Source organism: Lissotriton helveticus, chromosome 5_1 (assembly GCF_964261635.1).
Source record: "Lissotriton helveticus chromosome 5_1, aLisHel1.1, whole genome shotgun sequence".
NCBI classification, from domain to species: domain Eukaryota; kingdom Metazoa; phylum Chordata; class Amphibia; order Caudata; family Salamandridae; genus Lissotriton; species Lissotriton helveticus.
In genome coordinates this window covers 1,349,103,152-1,349,115,646 of record NC_136065.1, presented here as the reverse complement: position 1 = coordinate 1,349,115,646, position 12,495 = coordinate 1,349,103,152, and the positions used below count along the sequence as shown (strand labels likewise).

Here is a 12,495-nt window from a genome sequence, read left to right as displayed (position 1 = left end):
AATGCCGCTACCTCAAGAAAAGAGTTGGATAATTGTACGAAAGGTCCACCAAGTTAGAGCTGGTGGGAAGAATTGTTTCTATGAGGTTGTCAAATGCAAAGCGGTTTGCTGAAGGACATTTCTCTGTTTTTAAAATTTTTTATTTGCATCATGAGACACAAATAAATAACAAAAAAAAAAGAACACAATTCATTATATAAACAGCAAAGATCAATGCAGTAAAGTAACGTCAGCAAGGCAATACATAACACAATAATAAGGGCTATTAATAGCAAGAAAAGAGATAACAGATATCAAGACACTATAAGTCCCCAAATTCTTTCCATTTTCCACTTAGATTTTAAACCCATTGTTGTAGCAATTGCTTATTCCATATTGTATATATCCTTGACAAGGCTCCACCATTCCATAACCATAGGTGGATTCTGTTGGATCCAAACCCTAGCAATAACCAGTCTAGCACATGAAATTAAGATATTCAACAAATCACAAAATGCATTGTTCCCCCCAGTTGGGGGGAGGACATTTCTATGATTGTTTCCTGACCATTAGGAGATGGATGATGGCTTTGTAGATTTAGGGCTCTGAGTTCCTGCTAGTCTTTTTTCCCATTTTTTCCCATTGTGCTTATGCGTCTATATTTTGAGTCTTTATTGCTTTGAAAATACACTGATATGGAATGCAAAATGCCTAGTGGAAATCCTATGGGGCCAGGCACTGAACCGGCAGAGAGACATAATCACACCGTACATCTGTAGGAGACACATGAAGCAGGTTAGGTTTTGGTCTACCTATATATCTAACACTTATAACACAAGGAATATAATTTATAATTACAAATTAAAAACCTCTTGAATGCCAATGACATTTGATCAATTTTCAGAATGGGAAGTGGCTGTTTTTGCCAGAGTAAGGAACTAATACAATGATCACTTTTGTACCCTACGCCTTATAGTTGCCACGGGACCTCCCTGCGTAGGACAGAGCTGCAAGTTCACACCGAACTCACCTGTCACTTGGAAGATTCCAATGGAAATCAGAAAGGAAAGGCAGACTCCAATCCCTGGGCTCTGAAATGTCACAGGAAGCAGCTCAGCCGCATGTCCTCTGAGTACAACAAGAACGAACTGCACCGTATCCTTTCTCTAATGTTCTCAGACCAAAGTTGTCAACCTAAGAGTAAGCCAATGAATACTGAACCAGAAAAGTTAGTGTATAAGGTGTAAAGATATAGGACTTTCTAAGGACCCTTTCCTAATACTACTGCAAAGACGAGCCTCCTCAAAAATGTGTATTACAGCAGTCTATAAGCACACAAATATTCACACCAAGAGCACAACTCACTTTAGAAAATTATGTACAGAGATGCACATTCCTCGGGATGCTCATCACCTAAAGATGACACCTCACATAGCTTGCTGTCTTGTTTGCATAATGTATGCTTCACTCTAGACTTCTAGCAGTTTGGCTTTATTTGTCCTTTGTGAATTGTGCATGTCTGGCTAAAGCTGCAAAACTCTGATTTGCTTTGATGAAATCTAATGAGAGTAAAGCATGCCGGTGAATTTCTGGTGATCTGTATAGTATTTTACTCATCATAATCACACTATTCTTTATTGAAAATTGGATTTGCTCATGGCATCTTCTAACTGAGTGTGTATTTAATGATGAAACGCTTCAATACTTTGACAGAACACAGAGATTCGAGTGAAGAAATCACAATGTCACTGGTTAATTTCACCTTGATTTGTCTCATTCCAAAATGGAAGTCTATCAGGCATCCTTTTCTCAGTAGTGGACAGTCTGTGTCATTCTAAGCTTCCTTCCAGCAACAAACAATTGTGAAGGAAAAGCAAAAGTCTCCTTTTTGATAGACATCAACTACAACCTACTGAAAATCATGCTCTGTATTCCAAAGCATGAGATTCCAAAATTTTAAATCCAACAATACACATATCTCCAAGCACCCTAATCCTGTCGTACAGATCCCATCACCATTCCATAATTAGAAACTCTTTAAGTAACTCTTAATCCTTGCAAGTGAAAAATTCTACTTTTCAAATGACTGGAGCGTTTACAAGCCTACCCACACATAACTGCTCAGTTCATCAGTACTGGTCTATCACATTGCTCAACAAAGGTACCACTGCTTTGGCATCAGGTTCTCTAGGAAATGTATTAAACCCAAATAAAATACCTGATCCTGTGCCGTGCACAAGTCTTGTCAGGAACTAAGCTACAACCAAGATTTCAACATTTACATCAGACAAAGTGTGTACTATGTGCTGGGAGGATAAATGTGGTGCTGCAAGTCTGCACTAAAAGCAAAAGATTTAATACTAAAATACTTCTGTTCAACTATGTTGGTCACGAACATATTTTTTCTAGCCACTGTCATGAAATTGGTCTTAAACTGGGGAGCATAGTTCATTTTTAAAGCATCTTTTCTATGGAATTTGTTATGCCTCTCCCTCTGAGACCTCTTTAAAAAAATGCAACTGTGCAGTTGTAGAAAAAAATGCCCAGTTTAGTTTACTAATCAATACACATCAGAATTTAGAAACAAGTGAAAAGAGGTTGGGTTTTGTTCCTCGCCTATAAGACCCCATTATATCGCAAACGTTAAGGAAAAATATTGGTCGGTAAAAACGAGGAAATATTCTGGAATACCAGTTATATTTCAGTGGTGGCTGGTTATCAGGTGTTCATGGAAAATGACAGGCTCAAACCATATTTGAATTATATCATAATCAGATATGTTTCGTATGTTATGTGCACATTTATGAACAACTGCCCCGGTGTAAAAGTACCAAAAGTGTTGTTGCGTTATTTACTTTCAGCATTATAATGTATTCGTGCTGTAAAGTTGTCCAAAAGTAATGGAAATTAGCCCTTTGCACTTCTTTGTGTTACTTTGCATCACAGGGGCGTTCAATGGATGATACACAGGCATTTTAATGCTAATCCCCGTTTATGATACTACGCCATATCTACTAACATGTGTAGACCAGGTATTTAAGAATGAGGGCTTTTTTAATAATAAGAATGACATGACACTGTGCCATAGTACTGAAATAAGTTAGAAATATTTTACGGTGGCATTCTGCATCTCATATGCTTTGTTTATTACTTATAAAATAAAACAGTTGCAGGGAGACAGGCTAATATTGGATGTTGTACTTCGGAAGGATAAGGTAGTTTCCGTTTTTCGTAATTTTACTGGTTCCATATAGGTGTGCAATTTTAAAAACTGTAAATAATGCACCTTGCTGGGGCTTTTTTTACGGACAGCAATAAATATTGAAATTATTAGTAAGATTGGGTTATATCCAACGAGTGCACTTTTGAACCGTTCATTAATAATAACAGATTGTATCAAAAGGACACAATTGTGAAAGTTATTCAGTCCTACAATACTATGTGAAAATTGGAACATTTTCTTAAAAAGAACAAGAACATTAAATATCTCCAAAAATCGACATAATTGCCACCCAAATCAGTATTAAATAGCTCAGCGAACTCCATGACTTCCTCTGGATGGAGTACGTGAATATTATCATCGTTGTGGAAAAAATAAATACACATACAACTGTTACCAAAATGATGCTTGATAACCTTGATAATGCCCATCTTTGTGGCAGAAAAAATATATTTTGTTATATTAGAGACTCCTGCGCATCAGTGCTGACTTAGTTTAATGTAGTGCCATTGTCCTAGTTTGGTTGCTTTACATGTAAACGGACAGGAAAGTGCCAAATAATTACAGTTTATTTCGAACAAAAGCAATCTCAGTGCATCGAAAAGTGATAGGACTATGTTTAGTGGCCCTGAAGTAGCCAAAGTTTTAAAATTTCCCAAAAAGTTTGGAAACTTTGTCTACCTAAAGATGCGTGGAGTTACTAGGGGGCACATGCATCAATATTTCATTTTGCGATTCCTTAATTGCGAAAAATAAGGAATCGCAATTAAGGAATTGCAAACTGCAATGCATCAAGAAATCGCTAAAAAAATAGTGATTTCTTATAATCCCTTAATTGCGATTCTCTAATTGAAAATCGCAATTAAGGAATACCCCGAGGCCCATAGGAATGAATGGGAAGACATTCTTAATTTGCGATTCACCATTAGAAATTCGCAAAGTGAGAATGCAATTTCAAGGGTGCAGGGATATCCAAAGGACACCCTATTGCACCCCTGAAATCTGCCTATAAATAAATTTTGCACACACACATGCCCCAAGGGCATGTGCGTGTGTAAAATGGAACTTTGAAAAATGCACTTTAGTGCATTTTTCAAAGTTTTCGCAAATTACCATGAAGGTCAACTTCATGGTAATTTGCTCCCCTTATTTTCGAATTCGCAAATTTTTAAAGTTTGATGCATTGCATTTAAGGAATCTCAATTTGAGATTCCTTAAATGCAATCGCAATTTAAGAAATCGCAATTTAGCGATTTCTTAAATTGCGAAATTTACAAAAATGATAATGCATCCCAAAAATTGGAACTGCATTCGCAAACAGCCGAATATTGCGATTTGCACCATTTGCGAATGCAATTTCCATTGATGCATGTGCCCCTATATTTCATCAAACTTTATCCAAGATAAAGTTAAACTCGCTCAAGCCCTTCTGTAGAAGCAAGATTTCCAGCACGTCCCAGACAATTCTCTAGAGGGAAGTTCTCTGGCATCACTGGCTGTCTGCTGCAATCCTCCCTACGCAAGTACGACGTGCGGAGAGACCGGAACATTCGGTGATCCCTGCAGGGGGAATGTGAGGGGCCCTGACAGTGTGCACGTGGGGATTGGCGGGCTCGCAGGAGATAGCTCGTGTGGCAGAGGGCAGAGTATGAAAGGATACGCAAAGTCAAATACGGAGGAAGCAACACAGGACTTGGCCCTTTGGGGGATGACTTACACCAGTATAGCTGCCAAGGTTTCAGGTTGCTTACCTCTGACATTTTCATAATTTCAGTGTAATTATGAGTCACATTCAAAGACTATGAGTGACACTTTCCCACGAGCGAAATCATGCAATAAAGTCCCTGGAAACAGACAAATATCAGTAATGACTCCCATTTGACAGCGAGAAACTCTACGGAACTATGTAGCAGGTGCTTTTAAACATATTATTTCGAAATACACAGCACCCTCCAACACGACCCCAGAGCCAGGTGCGGCTGAACCCACCAGTAACAAAAGGATCTCTGTGACAAAAGCAGCAACCCAATAAGCTAGCCACAAAAATACAGTTCTGGGATATGCTGGTACACGTTCTTTGCAGGAGGTATATTAACCCTCTACGTTACTTTGTGGTGATAGTCAAAACTGCCATCAGACAAAAAACTCTGGCCTCTCTCCGGTGATAACATTACTACCCAGGTTATCTTTATCAAACCAAGTCTCACACTGCTGGGAATATAAAGTCTGCTGCTTTGGACACTGTATGTGGAGTCATAGGCACTGGCTGCAGTCAGCTGCTCAGACAGTGTCGCTGTCATGTGGAAACAGGAGTCAGTTGCCAGTTTGGAGAATGCAGGCTGGCACAGTGACAGAGATCATGCTCCTTTCTTCATACTGTACTCGTTGCATCTGCTGTAAATTGAAGTCATGGTGAGAGCTCATGATGTGGCACCGTCACTTGAGAGTAGTGCACGTGTTAAAGGCACTCAGCGCCTTCTCTCACAGTGACAGGACACAGCCCCCTTCACCGCCATACACACAATAGGAAACGTCTTGTCCTATAGTTTAACATTGGCGGGAGGCAGCGGTAATTCCTGGGCCAGCAAGATTTGCTGTTACTGTGGTCAGGGTTCATGCAATCAATAATCAATGTGCAGCCCCCCCAGAGTGACCCACCTCTTCTCCTCAGGCAGTGTCACTTCCATCACCACTGACCATATCTACTGACTGCCTTGTGCCACTCCATCTGCCCGTCCAGAGTAAGTCTCAACATCTCTCTAAACCCCCACCACCCTTATAAGCAGTGCTTTAAAAGAAATTATAAAAGTACGGGTACTCATTTTTTAGAGTACCTGTTTGCTTCAGAGAAATCCCGGTTCTACCCCATTACATGTATTGCACAAGTGCTGAGAAGTGCAGGGACTCAGTATTGGACAATACCTGACCATTCAAAGCACCACTGCTTATAAGAGAAACAACACTAGTCACCCCAGCCCCTCCCCAGGTGCACACAGTAAGGGTGTAGAATCGTTAGGCGGGGAGACGTTGTACATACAGCTCTGTGGGAGGGGCTCTGGGGTCTTCTCAGGCAGACTCCAAGGGGCAAGCAGGGACTTCTCGACCAGGGGAATCTCAGATCCCAACAGCGGCTCCTGGACTGTGCCTCCTCCTTGCCCCATTGTCAGATGGAGAGAGAGATCAGGGCAGACTCATCCAATCCGATGAGCCGCTCTGGCCGAGAGGCAGGCGAAGCGGACAGAGTAACTGGAACAACATGTCAGGTACCATAGCACCAGGCGGGCAACTAGAGCCAAATTTCGGGGGGCTGAAAAATATTTCGGGGGGGCGGGAGGGCTAATTCTTCCAACCATAGACAGAGTGACTGAAAGAAGGGGTGAAAACTCCAACAAAAGCCTAATTTACAAGTAAATGGTCTTTCAAAGACATGTTAAGTACTCGAGTGCGGCTGCAATTAGATGGTCGCCAGCCCGCAAAGCTGTGTCAGCCCGGGCTGACACACACGACGGGGGGGGGCTGAAGCCCCGTGAGCCCAATGGGTGTTGCGCGCCTGCACAGCACTGAAACTGAAAGTAGAGATTGCGTGGTGAAGGAGGGTTACATCAGTGAATCTGATCTAACGGAACACCTACCTAGAGCGCTGAGCTATCGCACACGCCTTCTTGCAAGCAGCACAGTCCACGGGCTGCCAGACAGCTTTCTGTAGTGGTGCTAATAGCGCTCCGCTTGACAGCTGACGATGCGTGACTTTGCATTTCAGTGCAGTGATACGAATCACTATACTGAAATGTGTTAGTCTAACGCCTGATGCATGGTTCTTAGCAGGGCTGCACCAGGGTTCTGCTACCAAGTCCAAGCAGTCTCCCCTTCACTTCAGTAGGAACAGTTTCCCATTGTAGCAAAGGGCTGCTGAAGTTTCTATCTCCGTTCTTCAAAAATCTTTTTTAGCTTTGCAATTTCAGAAGTTTGAAATAAAAATTTGTGAACTTAGTATTCAGTTATCTAACTTCACAAGTTTTCCCGCTACCTAATTACGTTACAACAATGAATCCAAAAAACACGTGGGCCCCCATTAGGATGGCGGGCAGACTTTGCCCGCCTGCCATCCCATTGTGGAAAGGGACCGCCAGCCATAAGGGTGGGGGTCCCGTGGGGGAACTTAGGATGCGCCCGCCACAGTGGCGGGCGCATCCTGTATTTTTAACATTGTGGCGGGCGGTGCTGAAAGCACCGCCCGGCGCAATGATAAAAAAACATGTAGTGCATTTCAAAGCACAACGTGACAGGCAACGCGCGGTGCCTGCAACACTGTTCTTTGAAATGCTGGGGGGTACCACAGGTACCCCCCATGTGCACCCCCACCACCCCGCAGTCCCTGGGGGCCCGCAACGGGCCCCAGACTCCGCATGCCTTTCAAGGCATTTGAAAATGCCCCTTGTAATATGGCTAGCGGTGTCTGATAGACACCGCCACCATAGGCGACCGGGGCGGAAAAGCGGCGAACGGTCTTTCCGTCTGCCGCGGACCCCCCCAGCCATAATAATATGGCGGGGTGTCATTCCGGCACGGATGGCGGGCGGATCGCCCCCGCCAGGCCGGCGGTGGCTACCGCCTACCGCCGGCCTGGTGGGGGCGATCCACCCGCCATCCTAATGGGGGCCTTGGTGCTTTGCGATGGAGCAGGAAGCCTTACACAAATGCAATTGTAATTAAAGTGAATCTCCACTGTACAAAGTAATTGCAGAGAAGACTTCAGTTAAATCATTGCAACTAAGTTTATTTTAGAATTTAAATGAATGGGTTATATTTCTTGCCGTTAAGTGATGTTAACAATGGTTTTGGTTAGACTTAGACTTAGTGTTAGGGTATGACTTAGGGTTAGGAATATGAGTCCCAGCAACTCGTTAGTTTTCTAGAATAACCATAGGCATCCGACTGCAAGATAATGTTCACTTTAGACTGGTAGTTTTCATTGCCTCACTGAGCAGACTTCCTCCCCTGTGTTCAAACCCAGTAAAGCAGGGGTACTCATAGTAAGGCCCGCGGGCCGGTGGCGGCCCGGCAAGCCTTCCTGGGCGGCCCGCGGACATAGCAGACACATGTGTTTAAAAATAAATAAATTAAATAGTGTTGCAAATACAGTTGCAGCAGCGCGAGGGGGCCGGGGGATTCCAGTGATTGTCAGAGGGGAGCGGCAGGGGCTAAGAGGTGAATTTTAACAAAGCCTCATTAACATGTAAATGGTATTTTAAAGACCCATGAAGTACTTGATGGGGCTGTGTGCGCGCGGCCGGGGAAGCTGTCTCAGCCGGGGCTGAGGGCTGGCACACACACAGGTGAGAGGGAGGGAGGGAGACACAGAGGGAGGGAGGGAAACAGAGAGTGGGAGACAGGGAGGGAGACACAGAGGGAGGGATGGAGACACGGAGTATTAACTTGAGCAGGTTAAATAAACAGTATTTCCAACCGAGTTTCCAGAGAAACGCTTTTTTGGTCCCGAACCCGCTTTTGAATTGATTCCCATAGTGGTAGCAGTAATACGTTCTGTTCGGCGGTAAATACCGCACAGATGCTAATTCGATCTGCTGTTGGTACTCAGTTTACTGGCTTCGGAATGATGGACGTTTAAATCTTCCTTTTGGAAGTCGAATTCCTGCTCTCCCAAAGACTGCATTTTGTCAGTGACGAGTGATCAGCCCACGCTCTCCAAGCAATGAGAGTCTCATTACCAAACTTTCCGAATCACCTTATGCCCGAAAGGGAGCTTTAAAGTGGCGAAAATTAAAATGAAACTGGATGGTCCGACCCTAGCTGCTCATCATTAGGATTGAGCAAATTAACTATTCTGCCTCCGAAGGCAGCAAACACCACACAGCTGTAAAGTTTCTCACGTTAGTGTGAAATATCTTGCAAAATATCAGTTGGGTCCATTTTGTACCACCATATATTTTTTACGGGAGCTTTGGCTTAGAAAAAAAGTCTTGTGGGATATTTCCCTGCATAACCATCTTGTGGGATTTTTACATATACTATTTTTCGGGTTTTTTTCTTATAAAAATGCAAAATCCGTGGCTTTTGGAAAGTTCTTTTTTTTTTTTTTTAAGAATGCACAACATTGATATTTCAGCTTCGTACACCCCTCCTCACATGCACAAACCCAATATCCAGATTTGTTTATCCCTCTGTTTCACGCAAAACTATCATAACAAATATAGCTTTCAAGGTATGAATGAATGAATGAAAGAATGAATGAAAAGGCATTTGTAATGCGCAGCTATGCCCAGTGGGCGTCAAGGTGCCTAAGTCAAATAAGAGGCTGTTAGCAGACAGAAACAGAGCTTACTTGTATGCATTAATAAAAAGCCAAGTTTTCAACGACTTCCTAAAGAGGTCGAGGGAAGGCAGTGACTTGATCTCCAGGGGGAGTGAATTCCACATCAGAGGTGCCAGTATAGAAAAGGCTTTGCTCCCCCACCTAGCCTTCTTGGCTCGAGGGGTTACCAGTTGATTAAGCTCACTGGAGCGTAGGCATCTGCTCGGAACGTATCTAGTAAGTAGGGATCCAAGGGCATCAGTCGAGCCTGCAGTTAGAGCCTTATATGTAAGGCAGAGGAGTTTAAACGTAACCCTTGAGGGAATAGGGAGCCAATGGAGATTCTTCCTCGCCAAGGTCATAGATGCCAACCAGGGCAGGGCGAGAGCAAACCGCGCTGCCGCATTTTGTATGACCTGCAGACGCTGCAAAAGGCCCTTGTTGGCCCCGGCGTACAGTGAATTACAGTAATCGAGCCTTGAGCCAACAAGGGCGATCACCACCTGTTTCCGTGCCTGTGGGGAAAGATAGTGGACGATCCTTTTCAGGGTCCTGATGATGCCCCAACAGGTGGCCACCGTTCTGTTGACCTGAAGCTCCATAGAGAGCTGGGTGTCAAAGATGACACCAAGGTTCCTGGCAGATTGTGTGGGTGTGGGGCAGCTACCTAAAGAAGGAGGCCACCACTCACCTGACCACATGTCCTGGTCTTTGCCAAAGACCAGGACCTCTGTCTTATCCCCATTCAGCTTTAGGGAGTTGGAAATCATCCACTCTGCAACAAGTTGCATGCAGGCCCTAAAGTTTGATGCGGCTTCATTCACAGAGTGGGTCAGGGATACCATAATCTGCGTGTCGTCGGCATACGACACTACCTCCATCCCCTGAGATCTTACTAGTCTTGCAAGGGGGGCCACGTAGATGTTGAACAGGGTCGGACTCAATGCCGACCCCTGTGGCACCCCACATTGCAAAGACTTAACAGGGGAGAGGTATTCACCTAGCATGACACGCTGCTCTCGTTGGTGTAAGAAGGAGCTCAGGAGACTGAGGGCCGGTCCTTCTACCCCTGCCTCCCTTAACCTAGATGTTAAAGTAAGGGGAGACAGGGTGTCGAATGCTGCTGTAAGATCCAGCAGCACCAGAACGGTGGTTTGACCCAAATCCACTTTTCTGCGGATGTTATCCATGACTTTCGTCAAGGCAGACTCCGTGCTATGCAGCTTTCTGAAGCCATGTTGGGACCCGTCCAAGAAACCTGAGGTATCAAGGAAGTTAGAAAGATGTAAGTTCAAATGGGTCTCCAACATCTTAGCGGGGGCCGGCAGCAGAGAGATGGGTCTAAAATTCTTCAGTACTCCGGGGTCCAAGGTGGTCTTTTTCAGCAGCGGCTTTACAATGGCTTTCTTCCAAAGTGACGGAAAAATGCCCTGTTCCAAGGCTCCATTCATTACTTCCAGCATCGGAGGGAGAATGATATCTCTACAGTTCTTTAGTTGTTTCAGAGGAACTGGATCAAGTGGGGAAGACGATTTTATTTTGTCCAGCAGGCTATTGAGACCCTCCAAAGAAAGAGCAGGGAAGTGTTCAAGGGACTGGGGGGAGTCTCTATTCCAAGATTCCAGCAGTTTGATTCTAGAAAAGTCCTCAGAACTCAAGGAGTTCCTTTGTGACTGTAGAGCCATGTAGATATCATCTATTTTTTTGTAAAAAAAGTCTGATATATCGTTACATAGCTCCTGGGAAGCAACCACAGGGTCTGGAACCTGGAGAGAGCACAGTGAGTCCACTATTTTAAATAGCTCTTTAGAGGATGTTAGAGAACAGGTTAGGTTGGAAAAATAATCCTGTTTTTCCTTGATGACTCTATTTTTGTACTCTCGTAACAGGCTCTTATAGCCTTCTCGATCTTTGAGATCCCAAGATTTACGCCACCCACGTTCCTTCTGTCTGCATTTTCGTCTAAGAAGCCTCAAATCGGCTGAGAACCAAGGGGCAGTTGGCTTCTGTCGAGCTACAGATTTCAAGGAGGGAGGGGCTAGTTCAGCAGCGGCTCTGGTGATAGCATCGGTGAGTTCTTGAGCCGACTCATCCACCTTCCGCTGAGATGTAATATTGGTGTTAAAAGTAAAAGGGGCGAGAGCCTCCTTGGTAAAATTTTTGAAGCTCCTTTTAGAGTGTTTTTTACCAGTGCCTGAGTTAACATTAGAGCAGGGGATATCTAGGGACAGGGGGACTACTAGGTGGTCAGACCAAGTGATTGGTATCGGCATACCAACAACTAGTCTAGAGTCGTTCGAAAAAATCCCGTCAAGGATATGCCCCGCCTTATGGGTCGGGTGGAGAACTCTTTGGACAAAATCGCATGCCTCCAAAGAATTCAGCAGAGAGGAGGTATCTTTCGAGGCCAAATCATCTAAGTGAAAATTGATATCCCCCAAGATGGTGAGATGAGGTCTGCCAAAATAGGGTTCCAGAATTCTAAAGAGTTCTGGACAAAAGTTAGCTCTGGATCCGGGGGGCCTATAAAGTAAAATACCAGCAAAAGAGCTCGAAGGGGCATGCACAATACAAAAGTATAGGGCCTCAAAGGGATCAGAAGGGGCCGATAGGGTTTTTATAGTGCACGAAAGAGTAGATTTAAAGAGAATGGCTATTCCACCACCTCTACAGCGTTCTCTATCTAACCTTAGGAGGGTGTATCCTTCAGGTATGGCCAGAAGCAAATCATGGCCAGAGGACTCAGAGGCCCACGTCTCGGTGACAAAGACCCAATCTGGATGCCTCGTACTAACAAAGTCGTGAAACTCAATCCCATGTCTGATCAAAGAGCGTGCATTGATCAAAAAGCCATGTTTGGATTGGGAGATATAACTAACAGGCGTAGAAGGGATAAGATGCATATGGGTCTGAATAGAGCAATTAAGGGAAATATTACAGGAAGGACAAGAACGGGCCTGAAGCAATACCTCAGGTCTCAGCC

At 44.2% G+C, this 12,495-nt stretch overlaps 1 protein-coding gene across 3 annotated transcripts in view; it reads left to right on the top strand.

Annotated features, from left to right (window-relative positions):
• The window catches only part of IP6K3 (inositol hexakisphosphate kinase 3), a 121,298-nt gene that overhangs the window by 81,037 nt on the left and 27,766 nt on the right, over positions 1 to 12,495 (top strand). For all 3 annotated transcript variants that reach the window (XM_078644243.1, XM_078644241.1, XM_078644242.1), the window contains one exon: positions 956 to 1,134. In XM_078644243.1, coding sequence (XP_078500369.1) covers positions 956 to 1,134 — 179 coding nt within the window. The remainder of the gene's footprint in view (positions 1 to 955; positions 1,135 to 12,495) is intronic.